We start from the raw sequence: 23,561 nt of genomic DNA on the forward strand, positions 1-23,561 counted from the left end.
GCTGTCCACAGGTGTGGCCCCTACGCACACGGTCAGCGTACTCAATGGCCCCTGTGTTGTTAACAGGGAGTTCCTGGGCTGGGTGGGCATGTGGACCCTGTGACGCTAACAGGGCTCACAGTCTCCAGATCCGAATGGCGTCTAACTCGGTTCAGGCTACTATTAGTTTCATAGCCACACAGCTCTGTATCCTCCACCAAACCTTCAAGTTGCCAACCTCTCCTTTTCCAACTGGGAGCACGGTGGACACTGACTGCTGATGGGGATATATACCTTTCTCTTTCTTTTCTTTATTAATTTTCGTTATATAGCGGTCACAGATTATATACCACTTTATCCAAATCTGCCAGTCCCACTGTAACAGATGTTGTTTCTTCAGCAAATGTTACAGTTGCTTAACCACCAAATCCACGGACCAAAACTTTTTTCCCCTTTCCAACACACCTGTTCCCCTTTCCAACAGCATCTGTCCTTTTTCAACTCATTTTGGGATATGACCAAAAGTGCAACTGTGCAGGGACACCGTACTCAACGCCATCTCAGCACAGCAGCCATCCCTCGGTCCCTCCGATGTGGACAAGTAAAAGACCATTTCCTCCTATCCATGACAAAGCGTTGAGATTCACTCTGTGCAGCACTGGTGTTTAGTGGACAAGTAGATCTAAGATTGCGTACCACATTCTGCAGATACTCCTGTATACGTGCGTCTATTTCTATGGCAGGAATTAGTTCGCCAAATTTTGTCTTGTACCGGGGATCTAACAGTGTGGCAACCCAGTATTCAGGATTAGTTCAAATTCATACAATCCGAGGGTCATGTAGGTAGTGCAGCAAGAAGGCGCTCATGTGTCTTGTGCATCCAGGAGGACCAAGTCCTTGGTGTGTTGGTGGCAGAGAGGTGAGAATCGTGCATCCTTCCTCTGCCCTCTCCCCCCAACCTCGCACAACCGAAATGTGAGCAAGCTCTCACTCATCTGCTGAGTCTTCCATGCCCATCGCCAGTTCGTCCTCCATTTCTTCATGGGCTCCTGCACTTTCATCAACACTTTTTGCTGATACTATGCGCCCTTGTTAATCCCTCTCCCTCACCATGACTGCCGCATAGGTGCCGCTGACCATCTGGACCTCGTAGATCTTGTTATCCCTTCCGCATATGACTCCTCCTGTACTTCCTCCCCTTCCTCTTGTCCCAACACCTGACTCCGAATAATAATTACAGTGTGCTCCATCATGTAGATGACCAGAATTGTCACGCTGAGAATGACATTGCCAGTGCTAAACATCTTCGTCGACATTTCAAAACTGTGTAGCAGGGTGCATAGGTCCTTGATCTGACACCACTCCAGCAGCGTGATCTGCACCACCTCTGGATCAAGTTATCCCAGGCTATATGTCTTACCGTATTTCAGCAGGGCTCTGCGGTGCTGCCACACACGCTGCAACATGTGCAGATTCCAATTCCTGCGTGTCGAAACATCGCATTTACGGCGTTTAACTGCCAGACCCTAAGACTTCCGGAGTGATGAAAGTTGTTGAGCTGCTGTGTGCGCACGATGGAAGTGAGCACATAGCGAGCGTGCCCACTGCACAAGGCCATGTAGGCCGTGATGGTGTTTTAAAAATTGCTGGCGAATTCGGTTCAACACGTGAGCCCTAAAAGGCACGTGTGTCACATTGCCCTGAGGATGGCCCGCAGCCAGGTTTGCATCATTGCCGCACACGGCTGTTAAGTCACCAACGGAGTCCGCTCCGTCAATTTGTACTCCGGTCGCCAGGTGACAACGTGTTCCTTTCATGAATAGTGCTGATGATGGGAGAGTAGTCGATGCCAGCGGCGCAGGTGGACGCAGGTTATGCTCACCCACTGGGCTGCATTACCTTGACAGATGCAGAATCTCTGGCTGAATGTAGCTGGTGGGTATCTCACAGATGAAATACCATCATTCAGCTACAACCAATGGGAAGACACCACACCCTTTTTTATGCCCATCCTGTCTGCAGACCACTGCCAGACATAGCTATGAACCTCTGGTTAATTTTACCCCCAGTTCAGTTTTATGATTTTGTGTGCTTGTTACCTGACTACTTTTCCTGCTTGCTGTTTATGTACCTTGTTGGCCGATACGCATTTCACCTCTGCTTGTTTTCTGATTCTTTCCTGGCCGTCCCATTCTGTTCCTGTTCCTCAATTAATGTTTTGACCCTGCCTGACTACTATTCTCTGTAATAGCGGTGTGACTCACATTTCCCATACATTTCAAAGTAAAACTTTGACCGCCTGATGGCATTGAGCTCTGCTGCCAGCATAGTAAGGAGGTGTGTGGTAGTCCTTGTGCACAGTTGCAAGGAAGGGTGGCCTGACCACACAGGGTTTGCGCCAAGGTAGAGGACCCACACGAGGTTGAAGAGGCAGAAGCAGTGTATTAACTTCTACATACAGAACAAGGATTGAAACAACTCGTGGGGACGGCAAGACTTGTACAGCAGACCCTTCTCCATCTCTCACCATAGTTTGCCAGTGCCCAGTCAGTGACATGTAATGACCCTGTCTATGCTTACTGGTCCAAGTATCTGTGTTGAAATGCACCCTGTCGCACACAGATTTTCTCAAGGAAGTGGTGATGTTGTGTGCGACATGCTGGTGTAGCGCGGGCATGCTTTTCTTGGAGAAGCAGTGGTGATTGGGCATCTGGTACTGGGGCACAGCGACAGACATAAGGTCTGTAAAATCCTGTGTGTCCACTACGCGTAAAGGCAGCATTTCGGTAGCCAACAGCTTACAGAGGGATAGAGTCAACCACTTAGCTTTGTCATGGGTCGCAGTAAGTGGCCTTTTATTTGACCACATCTGAGGGACAGAGATCTGGCTGCTGTCTGTAGACGGTGTTGAGTAGGGTGTCCCTGGAAAAATGCAGGTTTGTGAGAAAAGTGCAGGCGGAGACATGATGTTGCCTTCATCTTGCCTTCAGATCTGTTCATCTTGTATCATTTTTAAAAAACACAGCAAGCAAGGGTTACTCCAAGCGGAGTCTACCTTTTTTCCCCAAATTGGGCACACAGACACCCCATCAGTGGCAGGACTTGTGCCCTAGTTGCAAACAGGATGTTTTGATTTGCATCAAGCACATTCCAAATCCACAAGCATTTACTCTCCCCAGGATGACACAGGGGTAGTAAATTCCTTCTGGATCCATGACTTGTTCATTTTGATGAACGTCAGTCTGTCCACATTGTCACTGGACAGACGCGTGCGCTTATCTGTCAGCACACACCCAGCAGCACTGAAGACACGTTCAGAGACAACGCTGGCAGCTGGACACGACAAAATCTTCAAGGCGTAACTGGAGAGCTCTTGACATTTTTCTAGATTTGAAGCACAAAAGGAGCAAGGCTCCATTTGCAAAGTCATTGCATCGATGTTCATTTGGAGATACTCCTGTATCATCCTCTCCATCCGTTGACTATGTGACACACTTGATGTCTCTGGTGGCCTTGCAAAGGAGGGTCTAAAAAAATTATGAAAAGATTCCATAAAATTGCTGTTACCAGCACCAGATACGGTCCTACTGGTACGGGTAGACTGTTGAAGATGACGAGGCCGTCCCATGTTTGTCAAGTTACAACTGGGAGAATCACTCCCTTCACCTGCACGGTTGTTTGGTGGAAAAGCCGAGCTAAGATCGAGTAACAGCTTCTGCTGATACTCCTGCATACGTGCGTCCCTTTCTATGGGTGGAATTATGTCACAAAATTTGGACTTGTCCCGGGGATCTAATAGTGTGGCAAGCCAGTAGTCATCATCACTTCTAATTTTGACAATACGAGGGTCATGTTGGAGGTAGTGCAACAAGAAGGCACTCATGTGTCTTGCGCAGCCATGCGGACCAAGTCCACGCTGTGTTTGTGGCATAGAGGTGCTAACCGTTCTTTCTTCCTCTGTCATCTCCCCCCAACCTCTTTCAACTTAAATTTGACCAAGGTCCCCCTCATCAGCTGAGTCTTCCATGTCCATGGACAGTTCATCCTCCATATCTTCATGTCCTCCTGCACCTTCCTCAACATCTCGCCTGCTACCATGCGCCCTTGTTGATCCCTGTCCCCCATGGTCCCATGCCTGCCGCGTTGGTGATGATGAACGTCTGGACCTTGGTGATATTGTTGTGTCTTGCGCATATGAATCCTCCTGTAGTTCCTCCCCTTCCTGTTGTCCCACCCCCTGACTCCGAATAGTGTTTAGCGTGTGCTCCAGCATGTAAATGACTGTAATCGTCATGCTGATAATGGCATTGTCAGCGCTAAACATATTCGTCGCCATGTCGAAACTGTGCAGAAGGGTGCATAGGTCCGTGATCTGAGATCACTCCATCAGGGTGATCTGCCCCACCTCTGCATCTCGTTGGCCCAGGCTATACGTCATGACGTATTGCACCAGGGCTCTGCGGTGCTGCCACAGTCGCTGTAACATGTGGAGAGTTGAATTCCAGCGTGTCGCCACATCGCATTTCAGGCGATGAACCGGCAGGCCGAAAGACTTCTGGAGCGATGCAAGTCGCTCAGCTGCGGCGCTTGAACGGCGGAAGTGAGCACTGCAGACAGTTTCCGTGCCCTGGTCAGAAGGCCATCTAGGCCGGGATAGTGTGTTAAAAATTGCTGGACAACAAGGTTCAACACGTGAGCCATACAAGGCACGTGTGTCACCTTGCCCAGGCGAAGGGCCGCACCCAGGTTTGCAGCATTGTCGCACACGGCCTTACCAGGCTGCAGGTTGAGTGGAGACAACCATTTATTAAACTCGGACCGCAGAGCTGACCACAACTCCTCAGCTGTGTGACTCTTATTCCCAAGACATGTCAAGCTAAAGACCGCCTGATGCCGTTGCGCTCTGCTGCCAGCATAGTAATGAGGGGTGCGTGATTCCTTCTGCGCAGTGAGAACGCTGGTGGCCTGACCAGGCAGGCTTGGGGCGGAGGTGGAGGACCCAGATGAGGTGGAGGATGCAGAAGCAGTGGCGGAACTTGGACAGGCAGAGGATTGACACACAAGTCGTGGGGACGGCAAGACTTGTGCAGCAGACCCTTCACCATCTATCACCATAGTTACCCAGTGCCCAGTCAGCGACATGTAACGTCCCTGTCCATGCTTACTGGTCCAAGTATCGGTGCTGAAATTCACCCGTTCACACACAGAGTTTCTCAAGGAAGCGGTGATATTGTGTGCGACATGCTGGTGTAGCGCGGGCACACCTTTCTTAGAGAAGTAGTGGCGACTAGGCATCTGGTACTGGGGCACAGCGACAGATATAAGGTCTCTAAAATCCTGTGTGTCCACTAGGCGGAAAGGCAGCATTTCTGTAGCCAACAGCTTACAGAGGGATAGAGTCAACCTCTTCGCTTTGTCATGGGTCGAAGGAAGTGGCCTTTTATTTGACCACATCTGAGGGACAGAGATCTGGCTGCTGTGTGTAGACGGTGTTGAGTAGGGTGTCCCTGGAAAAATGAAGCTTTGGGAGGAAAGTGCAGGCGGAGACATGATGTTGCCTTCATCCAAAGTTGGTGCTATCGATGTCTGAGAGAGCTGTACACACTCACTTGTTTCCCCTTCCAAACCAACTGACGACCTACCAAGCAAACTGCCTGTTGCGGTTACAGTGGTGGAAGTTGTGGGTGGAAAAACAGGTGTGAAAGCTGTCCCCACAGTCCTAGAAGATGACGAGCGCGCGGATGCCCTGGAAGGGGCAGGCGGTGGATGGTTGGCTCCACTAGGCCGCATTGCAGCACGGTGAGCTTCCCACCAGGCCATATGATATTTATTCATGTGACGATTCATGGAAGAAGTTGTCAAACTGCTGAGGTTTTGACCTCTACTAAGATAACCATGGCAAATGTTACAGATCACATAATTTGGCCGATCTTTTTTTATGTCAAAAAAGGACCAGGCTAGGCAAGGCTTAGAGGCCATGCGACCTGTTGATCCACCCCGAATAATGCTCAGAGGCAGAGTGGTGGCTGAGGATGCAGTTGTAGACGTGCTACCAGTGCTCCGACTGTGTCCAGGAAGGCGCCAGGTTACTTCGACGTCGGTTGCATCCTCCTCCACCGCCTCTATTGACCTCCTCGAGTGTCTGACTGTGGGTTGACAGTAGGTGGGATCTAGAACTTCATCATCAATTGTTGTGTTTGCACTCCCCTCCCCCTCAGACCGAGTTTCTTCTTGCCCTGACCGAATATTTAAGTTGTCATCCCAATCGGGTATCTGCGTCTCATCTTCATCAGTATGTTCCTCATTGCCTATAACCACAGTTGTTGGAAAGGCAGCATTTTGGTAGCCAACAGTTTGCATTTTATGAAAGTCAACCTCCAAGCCATGTCATGCCCTTCTAAAAGCATGTATAACACAGCGAGGGGACTCCAACCACAGTCTCCCTCGTTGCCACTCACTGGGCCACACACACCCCACTTGACTGGCATCGGTTGAGCCCCCTTTTGAAAAAGAAAAAGATGCTTTGCATGAAGCACTCTCAAAAATACGCGTGCCTTTCCCGTCCCCTGGCTGACCCCGGGGAAGAAAAGTCCTCTGAGAGCCATGACTTGTTCATCTTGGTTCTTTTAGAAACACAGCAAGGGGACTCCAACCACAGTCTCCCTCGTTGCCACTCACTGGGCCACACACACCCCACTTGACTGGCATCGGTTGAGCCCCCTTTTGAAAAAGAAAAAGATGCTTTGCATGAAGCACTCTCAAAAATACGCGTGCCTTTCCCGTCCCCTGGCTGACCCCGGGGAAGAAAAGTCCTCTGAGAGCCATGACTTGTTCATCTTGGTTCTTTTAGAAACACAGCGAGGGGACTCCAACCACAGTCTCCCTCGTTGCCACTCACTGGGCCACACACACCCCACTTGACTGGCATCGGTTGAGCCCCCTTTTGAAAAAGAAAAAGATGCTTTGCATGAAGCACTCTGAAAAATACGCGTGCCTTTCCCGTCCCCTGGCTGACCCCGGGGAAGAAAAGTCCTCTGAGAGCCATGACTTGTTCATCTTGGTTCTTTTAGAAACACAGCGAGGGGACTCCAACCACAGTCTCCCTCGTTGCCACTCACTGGGCCACACACACCCCACTTGACTGGCATCGGTTGAGCCCCCTTTTGAAAAAGAAAAAGATGCTTTGCATGAAGCACTCTCAAAAATACGCGTGCCTTTCCCGTCCCCTGGCTGACCCCGGGGAAGAAAAGTCCTCTGAGAGCCATGACTTGTTCATCTTGGTTCTTTTAGAAACACAGCGAGGGGACTCCAACCACAGTCTCCCTCGTTGCCACTCACTGGGCCACACACACCCCACTTGACTGGCATCGGTTGAGCCCCCTTTTGAAAAAGAAAAAGATGCTTTGCATGAAGCACTCTCAAAAATACGCGTGCCTTTCCCGTCCCCTGGCTGACCCCGGGGAAGAAAAGTCCTCTGAGAGCCATGACTTGTTCATCTTGGTTCTTTTAGAAACACAGCGAGGGGACTCCAACCACAGTCTCCCTCGTTGCCACTCACTGGGCCACACACACCCCACTTGACTGGCATCGGTTGAGCCCCCTTTTGAAAAAGAAAAAGATGCTTTGCATGAAGCACTCTCAAAAATACGCGTGCCTTTCCCGTCCCCTGGCTGACCCCGGGGAAGAAATGTCCTCTGAGAGCCATGACTTGTTCATCTTGGTTCTTTTAGAAACACAGCGAGGGGACTCCAACCACAGTCTCCCTCGTTGCCACTCACTGGGCCACACACACCCCACTTGACTGGCATCGGTTGAGCCCCCTTTTGAAAAAGAAAAAGATGCTTTGCATGAAGCACTCTCAAAAATACGCGTGCCTTTCCCGTCCCCTGGCTGACCCCGGGGAAGAAAAGTCCTCTGAGAGCCATGACTTGTTCATCTTGGTTCTTTTAGAAACACAGCGAGGGGACTCCAACCACAGTCTCCCTCGTTGCCACTCACTGGGCCACACACACCCCACTTGACTGGCATCGGTTGAGCCCCCTTTTGAAAAAGAAAAAGATGCTTTGCATGAAGCACTCTCAAAAATACGCGTGCCTTTCCCGTCCCCTGGCTGACCCCGGGGAAGAAAAGTCCTCTGAGAGCCATGACTTGTTCATCTTGGTTCTTTTAGAAACACAGCGAGGGGACTCCAACCACAGTCTCCCTCGTTGCCACTCACTGGGCCACACACACCCCACTTGACTGGCATCGGTTGAGCCCCCTTTTGAAAAAGAAAAAGATGCTTTGCATGAAGCACTCTCAAAAATACGCGTGCCTTTCCCGTCCCCTGGCTGACCCCGGGGAAGAAAAGTCCTCTGAGAGCCATGACTTGTTCATCTTGGTTCTTTTAGAAACACAGCGAGGGGACTCCAACCACAGTCTCCCTCGTTGCCACTCACTGGGCCACACACACCCCACTTGACTGGCATCGGTTGAGCCCCCTTTTGAAAAAGAAAAAGATGCTTTGCATGAAGCACTCTCAAAAATACGCGTGCCTTTCCCGTCCCCTGGCTGACCCCGGGGAAGAAAAGTCCTCTGAGAGCCATGACTTGTTCATCTTGGTTCTTTTAGAAACACAGCGAGGGGACTCCAACCACAGTCTCCCTCGTTGCCACTCACTGGGCCACACACACCCCACTTGACTGGCATCGGTTGAGCCCCCTTTTGAAAAAGAAAAAGATGCTTTGCATGAAGCACTCTCAAAAATACGCGTGCCTTTCCCGTCCCCTGGCTGACCCCGGGGAAGAAAAGTCCTCTGAGAGCCATGACTTGTTCATCTTGGTTCTTTTAGAAACACAGCGAGGGGACTCCAACCACAGTCTCCCTCGTTGCCACTCACTGGGCCACACACACCCCACTTGACTGGCATCGGTTGAGCCCCCTTTTGAAAAAGAAAAAGATGCTTTGCATGAAGCACTCTCAAAAATACGCGTGCCTTTCCCGTCCCCTGGCTGACCCCGGGGAAGAAAAGTCCTCTGAGAGCCATGTCCACATTGTCAGTGGACAGACACGTGTGCTTATCTGCCAGCAGACCCACAGCAGCACTGAAGACAGGTTCCGAGAGAACGCTGGCTGCAGGACACGACAAGATCCCCAAGACGTACGTGGCGAGCTCAGGCAATTTATCAAGATTGGAAGCCAAGAATGAGCAGGGCTCAAGTTGCACAATAATGGCATGTTTCCTTGCATATACTCATATATCTGTGTGTCCTCCTCTTTTTCCTTGTCCAGCTCTTTTGTTTTCGCATGAGTATATGTCCTTGTCACTTTCCCATGTGTTGTGAGTTGTTTGTGACCTTTTGGACACCTTTGAGGGTGTTTTCTAGGTGTTTTTCTGTGTTTGTGATTGCCTGCCATTGTTTCCTATGCAGTTCGAGTTCGGTTCGTCGAACGTTCGACGAACCGAACTCGAACGGGAGGTCCGTTCGGCGAACCAACCTCGAGCCGAACCGCGACCGGTTCACTCATCTCTATTCAAGAGTAACTAAACTTTCTTCTTTTCTTGACTTTTATATTTAGCTCACACTGTGGACTCATCCCCCACTTATCAAGCAATAGACCCCTAAAAAGTCCAGCGTTCTGCAGACATGAGCAAAATTTAGTTACCCTTATCATTAAAAATAACCCTTCCCTGATTTTTTTTAATATATTACTGGTAAAAAATAAATAAATTCAAAATATATTTTATAAGAAGATTAGTGAGGAAAGCCCCCTTTTTTATTAAGGGAATGGATATGCATATGATATACTAATCCAACTGTCAGTAAGAAGTCGCCGCCATTTCCTGACATATCTAGCAGCTCTATGCCACGCCACAGCATCGAAGTGAGGTATCTGCTCTGATCAAAGTACAAACCATTTTCAGTGTTGTGGAGTGAGTGTGTGCTGCTCTCGTGGATATACTGCTACTTTATTAGAGCACTTTTCCGTGTCTGTGGGCATCTTCACTATCTATCATGTCGCTTTGGTTGGTTCTGATCAGAATGAAAATGCTAAAATCAGAGCAAAGGACAGTGTGATTGCTATAGAAGAGCTGCTGTCAGGCAAGGACAACTGTATTATTATACTTATCGCGGGTGAAGGGTGGTGGCGCAGCAGTGAGTGGTCATCTAATGAAGTGCAGTGATGCTCTTTGGAGCCATGCTATGGGAACACTAGTTTAATAAAGGATTTATTAATGTTTTATCACATAAATTATATGGAACACATTACATACGCAGCTACTAATTAAATTACATTGATACATATCACTTTTTCTAATCTGCTTTTATTTTTTTGTATCCAGATTTTTTTTCTATACATGAATATTACTGAGGACATTTTCCCTAATCCACTTTTTAACAGCCTTTAGCAATATGCTTTACACCTTGCCACCGTAGGAAACAAAAGACTGAAGATCTTTATTGACTTTTATTGTAGAGTTTTCTGATTGCAGGGAGGAGGAGAAGGGATTCTGTGAAATTACCTTTTTTTGAGAAATGTTGATAATGAATTTTCTATATAGACTGTATGTGTCACCTTTCATTTTAATGAAATGAATTGAGATGACTACTGAGAAGAGCATTACACAGAAAAGGAAGTGTCAGATTATTATGAAGCTTAGTGGCCAGAATGAAAACTGCAAGACTTTGGATCTTTTATTAGTAAAGATAACATACTTTCATTACAGATAACGGGTAATTTGAAAAAGAAAATTGTAAAAAAAAAGATATGACACAAAAACTTTAAAGAATGAATATATTTTTATTTGGTATCGATTGTCCCACATCTCAGCACTGAATATAAAAGGTTGTGGGTAAGGAAAGGAGGCTGCGCATGCGGAAACAGTTCAGAATCTTTTGACGCCAATTCCAATGATGCATTGAAATTTTTACTATTCCTTTACCTGCTGCCTCAACACAGACTTAAGCAGGGTTTACATGCTGCAATATCGCTAGCATCGGCTAGCAATGTCGAGCGCGATAACACCAGCCCCCGTCGTACGTGCGATAGTGTGGTTGCTGCCGTAGCAAACATTATCGCTACGGCAGCGTCACACGCACATACCTGGTAAGCGACGTCGCTGTGGCCGGTGATCCGCCTCCTTTCTAAGGGGGCGGGTCGTGCGGCGTCACAGCAACGTCACACAGCAACCGTCCAATAGCAGAGGAGGGGCGGAGATAAGCGGCCGTAACATGCCGCCCACCTCCTTCCTTCCTCATTGCCGGTGGATGGAGGTAAGGAGATGTTCGTCGTTCCTGCGGTGTCACACACAGCGATGTGTGATGTCGCAGGAACGACGAACAACATCGCTAATAAACAGGCAACGATATTTGGTTTTAGGACGACCTCTCCCAAACCAACGATTTTTGCCTGTTTTGCGATTGTTTAAGATCGCTCGTATGTGTCACACGCTGCGATGACGCTAAGGACGCCGGATGTGCGTCACTAACGACGTGACCCCGACGATAAATCATTAGCGATATCACAGCATGTAAAGCACCTTTTAGTTTGTCCCTCCACAGTAACAAACTCAATTAAAAATAAAGATGAGTGGATCTTATGAAATTTGAATTTGCAAAGTTCACCAAATTTTCAGCGAAAAATTGATTGGTAGCAAAGAAATGAATGCAGTTACATGAGCATTGTGGGGTAGCGAGCTCAACCATGCTTAACAACAACTCAGAAATGTTGCCGGGTCAAGAAAGACTGACTTCTGGTAATGTTCAATATGATATTTATATTACACTTACCTGAGGAATTTGGAGATGCAGGGCATAATTTTGGAGAGAAAGCACTGCCAACTGGGAACTAATCTCCGACTGACCACCAATGTACAAAGTAATCCTATAGGTGTCAGAACTGCAGGGCATTTTGGGGAAGTGAGTTTGACCACATTAAGTTATCAGCAATGGTTTGGCTAGGTTTTTTTTATATATTGATCGAATCACAAATCAATTCTCAAAGTGTTCGAATTTGCATAGAAGCGTGAGTTCCATTAAAACCAACTCGTACTTGATTCTGTGCAAATCAATCTGCTCATCTCTAATGAAGACATTCGAAGAAGAGACAGTGCTTGTGCATTTCAAGGGTTCACTGCTACTGCTCTTCATGACAAGGGAGAAGGCTAATATCAATTTATCCTACATCAAGTATCCAACAGAAATAATTACTTCCACTGCACATACATTACCATTCGATAAGCCTCAGCAAGCAACAATTTTGAACTAAAAAAATCAAAACTATGTTGCTAGAAACATTTTTCAGTTACAAAATTTTGAAAACTTCTAAGTTGCATTTTTAGGCTTTAATGTTCCCAAAAAGTCTTTTAATTTAAAAAAAACAAAACACGTTTGATATGTTACAAGTTAAAATTTGTAAGGTTTGACTATTGAAATACCTGAGTCACACTTGGATTTGCTTGAATATGTGTAAAGAAGGAATCAAATCGATTCAGAAATGTTGCACTTTATCAATAAGACTATCCGTATATGAATCTTGGCACACAATCTTCCGATGCTTCAGTGCATGATTCCTGCACTTTTTTTTCACCGATTTTCAATGTTGTCGTTGTGATAAAACTTTGATGGAACTATCCTCGACTGTCGGTGGGACAGCAGCTGAATACACTGTTCAACTGTTCAACAAGGTTTTTGTTTCCTGCATGAAATTTGGTGAATCTTATCGGAATTTTCATGCTGAGTTCAGAAATAACTTCAGAATTGGCCTATCACATAAGATTTTTAGAAAAATGCAATTATATGTATGCATTGAAAACTGTCAAATTCACAGTGGCACGTCAACAAATTTTAACTTTTTTTCTGTTTCCTATTTTAAACTATGTTGTCTTTGTCTTTTGAGGCACTGATTTCTGAAATGTAATCAGAATTTCTGTAGCACGTACCATTTCCAAGATATTTTCCTTTTACGATTATACTGATAAGGACTGTACATAGTTCATAATAAATTGGCACTTACGGTATATTAATCTTTTTATTTCAGAAGTGCATTTTTGTTAGAAATAACCAATGAAATGCATAACATGGACTCTCTTTATTATAATATGCAGCACTTGAGCTTTGTCTAATCATGCATTGCATTAGTTGTGCACTCTCAGGCATGCCAAGACAGCTGGGATACACTACATACTGTTGTCATCTATCATGATATCTTATCATATCATATCATGATATTGTGAATGCAAAAGTCAGAAACAGTGATCAAGTTTAGAAAAGATTTGCCATTGATTTTCGTTTATAATCACTGTCCGATGATTCACGGACAAGATTTTAACAATAGTCACCCAGCATCGAGGGACGCCACCTTCCCTTGTACCATTTCTCCATTTGGGGAATGTCTTGATGAAACCTTTCAGCATGTTCATCACTTACAGCGCCAAGGTTTGGTAGGAAAAAGTCCAAGTGTGAATGAAGGAATTGTATTTTAAGTGACATGTTGCATTTCACTGACTTTTAAGCCTGAAGAAGACTTTCAACCTGTTCAGCATAGTCTTTCGCCTTGCAGTTGCTTAGAAAGTTGAAAACGACATTCTTGTAGGCCAACCATGCGATATGTTCTGCACCATGTAGACCATCAAAGATAATAAATAAATGGGCCAGTGAAAACATCCTCTTTTATCTTGGCCTCACTTATGTGTGGAAACTTCTGTCACAAGTAAGAAAAGGCTTCAGTTTGCTTGTTAATTTCTTTGACAAAGTTCTCGGGGCGGCACGGTGGCTCAGTGGTTAGCACTGCAGTCTTGCAGCGCTGGGGTCCTAGGTTCAAATCCCACCAAGGACACCATTTGCAAGGAGTTTGTATGTTCTCCCCGTGTTTGTGTGGGTTTCCTCCGGGTACTCCAGTTTCCTCCCACACTCCAAAAAACATACAGATAGGAAACCTAGATTGTGAGCCCCAATGGGGACAGTGTTGCCAATGTATGTAAAGCACTGTGGAATTAACAGCGCTATAGAAATGAATAAATATTATTATTATTATTATTATTAATCCCAGTCTGATGTGCAAAGGTGGAAGGAATATCATGTTTTCTTCTACCAATGGTTTGTGTTTAACATTCTTCTGCCCTGGAATCAATTTATTACATAGTGACCAGTCCTTCCTGATATAATGTGAAACCTTTGCGTGACTGTCCTATTCGCAAAGGAAACAACAGTACTTTGTGCGTTCCAGCTGTCCGGGCATGCCTGAGAGTGCCCAACTAATGCAATAGATGATTAGACAGGGCTTAAGTTATGTAAATTATAATAAAGAGAGTTATGCATTTCATTGGTTATTTCTACCAAAAATGCACTTTTGAAATAAACAGATTAATATAAGTGCCAATTTATTATGGCAATTTATTAAACAGTCCTTATCATTATAATCCTAAAAATGAAAATATCTCAGAAATAATACGTACTACAGAACTTCTGATTACATTTCTGAAATCAGTGCCTTAAAACATATATGAACAACATAGTTTAAAACAGAAACAGAAAAAAGTTAAAATCTGCTGACTAGTGATATTAAACTATCTAGCTACCCCTGGGGGATGCCTGTAATTTGCATAACTTAATTAAGCAAATATATTCCCTATGTGTTCTGTGATGGTTTTTATGATGTGTTGGGTGTACTTTCACTAAAGAGCACATTTAGCCTTTGAACTTTTGTGATATAAAATTTACTTGCACATCTTAAGATGTCTCTACAGTATATAGCTCCATTACACAGGGGAAATCAAGGAAATAATTATGCTCAGGTTGGACCTTTTAGCAATCACCAACATTATGGTATTTTGAGCTGTGTATATTTATATCATGCAAGGCTTTAACCGGTATTCTGCAGCAACTCCTGAATATAAAGGCCCCGTTACACGCAACGACGTATCTAACGATATGTCGCCGGGGTCACGGATTCCGTGATGCACATCCGGCATCGTTAGCGACGTTGTTGCGTGTGACAGCAAGGAGCGACTGTTAATGATGGAAAATACTCACCTTATCGTCCATCGTTGACACGTTGTTCCTTTTCAAAATATCGTTAATTGCTGTGCTCACAGGTTGTTCGTCGTTCCCGAGGCAGCACGCATCTCTACGTGTGACACTTCGGGAACGAGGAAGTGCAGCTTACCTGTGGCCGGCATTGCGGAAGGAAGGAGGTGGGCGGGATGTTACGTCCCGCTCATCTCCGCCCCTCCTCTTCTATTGGGCGGCCGCTTAGTGACGCCGCTGTGACGCCACACGAACCTCCCCATTAGAAAGGAGGACACAGCGACGTTGCTAGGCAGGTAAGTCCCTTGTGACGGCTCCGAACGATATTGTGCGCCACGGGCAACAATTTGCCCGTGACGCACAAATGATGGGAGCGAGTGCTGCGTGTAACACCCCCTTTACTGAAGGCCTGTGGCCTCCTTCTACTGATTGGATGAGTGATTTGTATTCCTTCCCTGCTGTTGCGCAAAAATTTGATCATTTGCTTAGGAAACCGAAAGGGACATCACTGAGGTCTGGCGCCTTTTATACTAGGTGACCTATACCCAGTTTAGTTTACACTCTTTACATTGCATATTATATTTCAGCCATTGCTGAGGAAGAGTGTATATTAAGAACAGCAAAAATGTTTAGAACTGATATGAGTGCTTTTTGCTGACTTCCTTGACCAAATACATATCAGTTACTTGTAAAACTCCAACAAAATCAATGATTAAAACTCTACTATACATCACCATGACAAAAACAGAGCATATCAATCAATTAATAGTAAACTATGTATTAGGAATGTATAAACTGGCATTTGCTACTGTATATGTGTTTGAGGCAAAGCAACAAGCTTATTGATATATTTTAGTAGGAAAGAAAACATCAATTTTCAAAGTTTTTTTTTTCAGTTTTTTCATATCTCCATAGCAACCAAAAACACTTCTATGGCAAAGCTGTGCTACTTGTTCTCTAGTCAAGGATGTTCATTATACACTGACAAGCAAATAAAAAAATATTTTAGCTATAAGTGTTGACATTTCAAAGAAATAAGCCGTGAATATCTCATGAAAATATAAATATGTAAAATGCATTATATAATAAAAATAAATGCAAATATAATATAATAAGTAAAGAAATAACATGGTCCACTGACAGGGACCCTTGCTTTTATTTTTAGCAATTCATATTGTCCGTTATAATCTATTTATTATTACTATTGCTGCTGCTCTTAACCTCTTTGCACCATTGGACCTACTGGGTAAGTCATAAAAGTCAGTGCCTTCCCGACCAATGACATACTCCATACGTCATTGTGATTACGGGGGTTCAGGTACTGTACCCAGAATCGGACTGGCTACCAGAGGAACTGCCAGTAATACCAGGCCTGGCTGCGGTTACCTGCATTGAACTCCGGAGCTCTCACCTGGACTGAACTCAGGGTTTACAGGACTGAACCACGAGCACCGACTGATTCCCCGGCAATTGCGGTTCAGTTCAGGACAGCTATGGACAGGCCAGGCTGAACTCCGAAGCTCTCACCTGAGCTCCAGAGTTCAGCCCGGCCTGTCCGCGGCTGTGACATGAACTGAATTGCAATCGCCATGGAATCAGTCGGCACTCTTGGTTCTCTCCTGCAAACCCTGAGTTCAGTCTAGGCTGCACTTCAGAGCTCAGGTGAGAGCTCCGGAGTTCAATCAAGGTAACTGCAGCTAGGACTGGTATTATTGGCAGCTCCTCTGGTAGCCAGTCCAACACTGACTGTACCCTTGTTATCGCTGCTGGGTCTGCAGCTTATCTTGTATCCGAGGACCTTCTCTCTCTGCCAGGAGTAATGCCTGCGCTGCTTCCGGCAGTTTAACCCCCTAAATGCTATGAACAATAGTGATAACAGCATTTAGGTGGCAAGTAGAGAATTGCGCTCCTCTCTCAAGCGATCGAGCCCTTTAAATGTGATCACAGGGACCTGATCAATGCCATGGTAAACTTGGATAAACACATGAGGACCCTGGGTTACCCAGATATAGAAAGCCTTGCACAACATGCCAGATGAATGGTGTGTAAGGTAAACTGTCAGTGCTGCAAATGCAGCACTGACAGATATCCACTGCGATGATCTAGCATTGTAGTGGATTATATGAATGATCATATGACTGAAAGTTAGTGTCCCATGAAGGAAATAAGTAAAGAAGTTAAAAAAATTGTTAAAAATACAAAAAAAAATCTGAAAATAAAGACTAAAAAAAATATTACAATTAATATGTAAATTTATGCAAAAAAACATAAGAAATAGGAATAAAGTAGATACAGTCATATGAAAAAGTTTGGGCACCCCTATTAATGTTAACCTTTTTTCTTTATAACAATTTGGGTTTTTGCAACAACTATTTCAGTTTCATATATCTAATAACTGAGTAATATTTCTGGATTGAAATGAGGTTTATTGTATTAAAAGAAAATGTGCAATCCGCATTTAAACAAAATTTGACCGGTGCAAAAGTATGGGCACCCTTATCAATTTCTTGATTTGAACACTCCTAACTACTTTTTACTGACTTACTAAAGCACTAAATTGGTTTTGTAACCTCATTTAGCTTTGAACTTCATAGGCAGGTGTATCCAATCATGAGAAAAGGTATTTAAGGTGGCTACTTGCAAGTTGAGATTCTAGAGATTCTACTATTTGAATCTCCTATGAAGAGTGGCATCATGGGCTCCTCAAAACAACTCTCAAATGATCTGAAAACAAAGATTATTCAACATAGTTGTTCAGAGGAAGGATACAAAAAGTTGTCTCAGAGATTTAAACTGTCAGTTTCCACTGTGAGGAACATAGTAAGGAAATGGTAGAACACAGGTACTGTTCTTGTTAAGCCCAGAAGTGGCAGGCCAAGAAAAATATCAGAAAAGCAGAGAAGAAGAATGGTGAGAAAAGTCAAGGACAATCCACAGACCACCTCCAAAGACCTGCAGCTTCAACTTGCTGCAGATGGTGTCAATGTGCATCGGTCAACAATGCAACGCACGTTGCACAAGGAGAAGCTGTATGGGAGAGTGATGCGAAAGAAGCCGTTTCTGCAAGCACGCCACAAACAGAGTCGCCTGAGGTATGCAAAAGCACATTTGGGCAAGCCAGTTACATTTTGGAAGAAGGTCCTGTGGACCGATGAAACAAACATTGAATTGTTTGGTCATACAAAAAGGCATTATGCATGGAGGCAAAAAAACACGGCATTCCAAGAAAAGCACTTGCTACCCACAGTAAAATTTGGTGGCGTATTTACGTAATAGCATATTGATTATTGATTATAATTCTGGTGAGAAAAGATATCTATGCTATCTATGCTATCAAAATACAGGTTGTGGGTTCATTACTCCATCATCTTGAATCACGTACGAGTGTTGTGCCATTTTTTAGTATTTACTCACTTTTAGTAAGGGCGCATTAAGGGCAAGCCGACGTGGAACGGGGGCGCCCAAAACAGTTACGGCGTCACACCCTCCGTTGGTAGGTAGGAGTGAGGTCTATAGGGTGAGATAGGGACCCCATAGAGAATGTCTTCTCCCCTCTCCTCCATCTCCCTGCCCGGATAGTGGCTAATACTTTTTATTGAGGGTGCATTGAGAGAAAAATTGAATCTGAACGGGGGCGCCAAAGAAAAGCATGGCGCTTTGTGTATATATATTTGTGCACATTACCCCATAGGATAGATAGGAGCTTGACCTTTTAAAAGAGAATATAAGGGTCCCATTTAAGTTGCTCCCTTAATCTCCTTGTATGCCCCTGTGTGTGTTCACAATCACTGGGTGTGCTTTTCTAATATTTATGATACAATAAAGTTTATTATTTTATATTGATGATTGAGGCTCTAACATTTTTATACCATATTTCTGCATGCATCCAATCTACACCTCCTGCCAAAGAAACACATCACTATCGCATGCAGTGTGATGCAGTTTTGATGCAATTTTTTTGCTAGGAGGTGTATATTGGATTCAGGAATATGGTGTAAAAATTTCAGCCCCAAATCTGCATCTATTGGCAAAAAAAATGCATGGTGCAGTTTTCTTCCAGGAGGTGCAAAGTTGATGCTGAAATGTCTGTAGCAGGTTTGGTTTCAGGATTAGGTTTAGCAGCATAATTAGCATTGAGGGGTTTAATATTACCCTTCTTGTTTTCAGTGTGTATAAACCTATAAATGACTTAAGTACATCCATGATGCTAAATAAATGTCTAAATAGACAAATATATTAAAAAATGATATAAATTTGTATTGTAGACGGAAAAACACACAAAAATGCACAGTGCCGTAAAAACGCAAAGTTGTTTACAGTATGTCTAATAAATAAAAGGCCATTATGAAACCGTTGTTACTGCATTATATCTCAGATCAATACAGAAACAGCACCTCCCAATATAAATTAAACTGAACCTTTGGAATGTTATTCTGAGAATGATACTACTACTTTTATTTTCAATATGAGTCAGTACTGAAATATAACACTTACAGATCATGTTTTTTCTTAATCCCTATGTGAGATGAGCTGTGTGCTGTGACCTCCTTTCACTATATTGAACTAGCATAACATGGTGCTGCTTGCCCGATCCGTATGGTTTATACTTGATGATGCAGCTCCTGATTGGCTACACTAGAATTTTTGAAGTGATAACTATATTTATATTGACACCTATATGGCTCTGCCTGATTTCATTAGTACACTCAATCCTCTGCAGTGTCTTAAATGGCGATAGGCATTTTTTCTTTCAATTCTCTCAGACTGTTCAAATTTATGGGGACCTTCAAATTTCAGAGAATTTTAATTGAACTTGATTCTTACAGTATTGATCAACTCATCCAGACTTAAAAGAGATGAAAATATCTTAATTACATAAAAAATGATAACATCATACCGTGTTATTGGGATGATAGTTTAGATGCAAACCACTGTCACAAAGAGGGGATGATGTGCCACTGCTTTGGTCACTTGGAGCACCTATTAAAAGAACATAGACTATAGTAATGTTTTTCAATACAGTTTACGCTACTTTTCTAGAACATTCAATTACTTTTGCATCACATTGCACCTACAGGAGCTTCATGACATTCCATTCTATATCCAACTTTCACTCATTCTGGCGTCTTCAACTCTTCTACAAAAACTTTTTCAAAAAGATTTTTGGCTGAAAGGAATTTTTGTCCATTCATTCAGAAAAGTAATTGTTTAGTCATCAATCACTAGTGTTAAAAAAGAAGGCATGGCTCACAATCTCTGTTATAGTTGTTCTGAAAAGTATTTGATGGGTGTTGAGGTATTCCCTAAACTGTTCCAACAAGGTTGAAAACATACAATTGTCCAAAATGCTGAGGCATTAATTGTTTCATTCATTTGAACTAAGGGGCCTGGGTCAACCCCTGTAAAACAACTCTGTAACATTCCTCCTGTACTAAACTTTACATCTGGCATAATGAAGTAACATGTAACACTTTCCTGGCATTTACCAAACCAAAACTCATCCATCAGACTATACAACACTACTCACAGACAAAGAGGGAATACTGGCGTATCTAAGCATCACTATAATTAGTACTAATTACTGATCCCTCAGTATGGAAAGTAATAGAATATTATCCAAAAAATATACTGTATAATATACACCGTATGTGAAACATGCAAGGAGGCTTAATTCTCAAACTAGTATAAACTTTATTGTTAAAATTACATATAAACAAACATATAATGGACACAAAGTCCAATGTACATGTAATACAAAAGTGCATAGGTATAGTAGGAGGACTAAACCAATCACTCCCACAATGTGGCAGGCAACAAGAAGAACAGAAAGCCACTAAGTAGCGTAGTTAATAATCAGATCATCTATTAAGTCATTACACGGCCCCTACTTAGGGTGAAGCACACCAAAGTAGACACATATTGGCATGCACTAATAGTCAAATACACATATTCATAGATATGACCTAATCATTGTAAAGCAGAGGTGATTGTTGCCAGCAACCAGTGGGAGGATCAGGGCCCCCCGTCCTGAACATGCATATTGTATCAGCTTCTTCAGCGGGGTGAGGGAGAGCAGATGTGCCTCTCATCTTCCGCCCCTTCTATATACCTGCATCTCCAATTAGAGATGGACAATGCACTTCTTAATGCGAATGTGGGTGCACCCTGAATTGGTGCGCACGCAGTGAGGTGACCCCGGATTTGGCGTCCGCACCAGCGGCATTCAGAGCAATCACTCATGTCGGCGGAAGAAAACCCCATGGATGTCATTAGACATGCGCACATGCCGAAATTAAGCCACCGGTTGCAGACACCCAGCAGTCACTCACCTGGGACCCGCACGTACAGCAAGGAACAGGTACAATGCCGGATAATAACAACTGCTGCAAGGACCCAATACACTTGTAATTCTCATTGAAAATAGGTGTCATCATAAGCAGTTTATAATACCTTTCACAACGTGGAGAAAATATAAAGAGTGGATACCGCTATACATAAGCAATGTCCCATCCATTCAATAAATATAAATATCCACAATAAAATATAATACAATGAAAAGAAGGAAGAAATAGAAATGGAAAAACCCAAACATAGATAGTAACCCACCCACCAACATGTCAAAAGAATATACATGTATCTCTCAACGTACGTACAAAATTCATGAGTATAACACAAGACACATAATCTTTATTATTAAAAGCATTATATGTGTCTTATGTTATACTCATGAATATTGTACATACGCTGAGAGACACATATTTATTGAATGGATGGGACATTGCTTATGTAACGGCATATCCACTCTTTATATTTTCTCCACATTGTGAAATGTATTATAAACTGCTGACAGCAACTATTTTCATTGATAGAATTCCAATTGTATTTAGGTCCTTGCAGCAGTTATTATCCGGCATTGTACCTGTTCCTTGCTGTACGCACAGTTCCCTGGTGAGTGACCGCTGGTGTCCATGTGCGGCGAGCCTGACTGTTGGGTTTCTGCACCTGGCGGCTTCATTTTGTCATGTGCGCATGTCTCATGGAATCACCGGGGTTTTCTTCCCCTGACATGTGCGCTTGCTGTGAATGCCGCCGATGCGGACGTCATATCCGGGGTCTGCTTGCTGCATGCACGCCGATTCAGCATGCACCTGCCAGAGGAAGTGTGTCATACATCTCTAATTGGACATGCAGGTATATAGGGGAGCAGGAGGGGAGAGGCGCATCTGCTCTCCCTCGCCCCGCTGAAGAAGCTGACGCAATATGCGCATTCGGGACCAAGGACACTGAACCTCCCACTGGTTGCCGGCATCAAGCACCTCTGCTTAACAATAGGTAAGTCATATCTATGATCTATGAATATGTGTATTTGACTATTAGTGCATGCCAATATGTGTCTATTTTGGTGTGCTTCACCCTAAGTAGGGGCAATGTGATGACTTAATAGATGATCTGAATATAAGTACGCTTTTTGTGGTTCTTGTTGCCTGCCACACTGTGGAGTGATTGGTTGAGCCCTCCTCCTATACCTATGCACTTTCTTTATTACATGTACATTGGACCTTGTGTCCATTATTTGTTTGTTTATATGTAATTTTCACAATAAAGTTTATACTAGTTTGAGATTAAGTCTCCTTGCGTGTTTCCCACACGGTGTATATCATCCATCAGACTGCCTGATAAAGAAGGATAATTCATTATTGCACAAAACACATTCCTATAGCTTCTATATTGAATGGTAGTGGGCTTGTGATGTTCACCACTCAACCCAATACTTGGCAGTTTGCTTGGTGGTGTAAGTCTTGCATATAGCCTCTTGGCCACGGAAACCCATGTCATGAAGCTCTGCAGTTAGTGAGTCAGCAGAGCTTTGCTTACTTTTATGCTCCTTGCATCCTAACACTTTTCAACATCGACCTATAAGTTTATCATCATGTTGTCATCCTATTACGGTACCACACTTAAATTCATTGAGCTCTTTAGAAAAATCCATTCTTTCACAAATGTTAGTACAAACAGATCTGTCGAAATGAGACTAAATGAAAAACCTGAATTCAACGATTTAGAAATGTGTTTTAACATTTTTTCCTTTTCTTAACAATCTGAATATCTTCATCACTGTATTTTGAAAACAACCAATACTAAAATATCTTTCTTGAGACACTTTATCAGAAATGTCATTGTATTATATACTTACCAATAAAGATTTCTTAAAATAATATTACAAAATAAAATCTACTGTATGCAAGGTTGGCATCAAATGGCCCAGATAACAGGAGCACAAGATGTGCCAAACTCAGCCACTTTCTTATTTACAAAATTGTTAGATTGTTTGAGAAAAAAAAATCCAAAATTCAAAGTGGTTGTCCCTTCTAAAATGGAACTTAAATCACTGATCAATTCTAGACGCTGTCATTTGCTTGCCCTATTTATCCCAATAACAATCACCTTGGAGAAATGTGTTGGTAAATGAAGCCCATTTAGATTACATGTTCTTTCAAAAATCATTCTCCTCAGGCTTTTAGTAGGAAATCCTAATATGGCTTACAGCCGCCCTATGGCAATCTCTTAAACTAT

The 23,561-nt window shown here is 43.7% G+C and overlaps 1 protein-coding gene across 4 annotated transcripts in view; it reads right to left on the reverse strand.

The window, feature by feature from the left end:
• SNTG1 (syntrophin gamma 1) overlaps positions 1–23,561 on the reverse strand; it is a 1,064,578-nt gene that overhangs the window by 230,340 nt on the left and 810,677 nt on the right. For all 4 annotated transcript variants that reach the window (XM_075353282.1, XM_075353284.1, XM_075353281.1 and 1 more), the window contains one exon: positions 19,885–19,967. In XM_075353282.1, coding sequence (XP_075209397.1) covers positions 19,885–19,967 — 83 coding nt within the window. The remainder of the gene's footprint in view (positions 1–19,884; positions 19,968–23,561) is intronic.

The sequence above is a fragment of the Anomaloglossus baeobatrachus genome, chromosome 6 (assembly GCF_048569485.1).
Source record: "Anomaloglossus baeobatrachus isolate aAnoBae1 chromosome 6, aAnoBae1.hap1, whole genome shotgun sequence".
Classification (NCBI taxonomy): Eukaryota; Metazoa; Chordata; class Amphibia; order Anura; family Aromobatidae; genus Anomaloglossus; species Anomaloglossus baeobatrachus.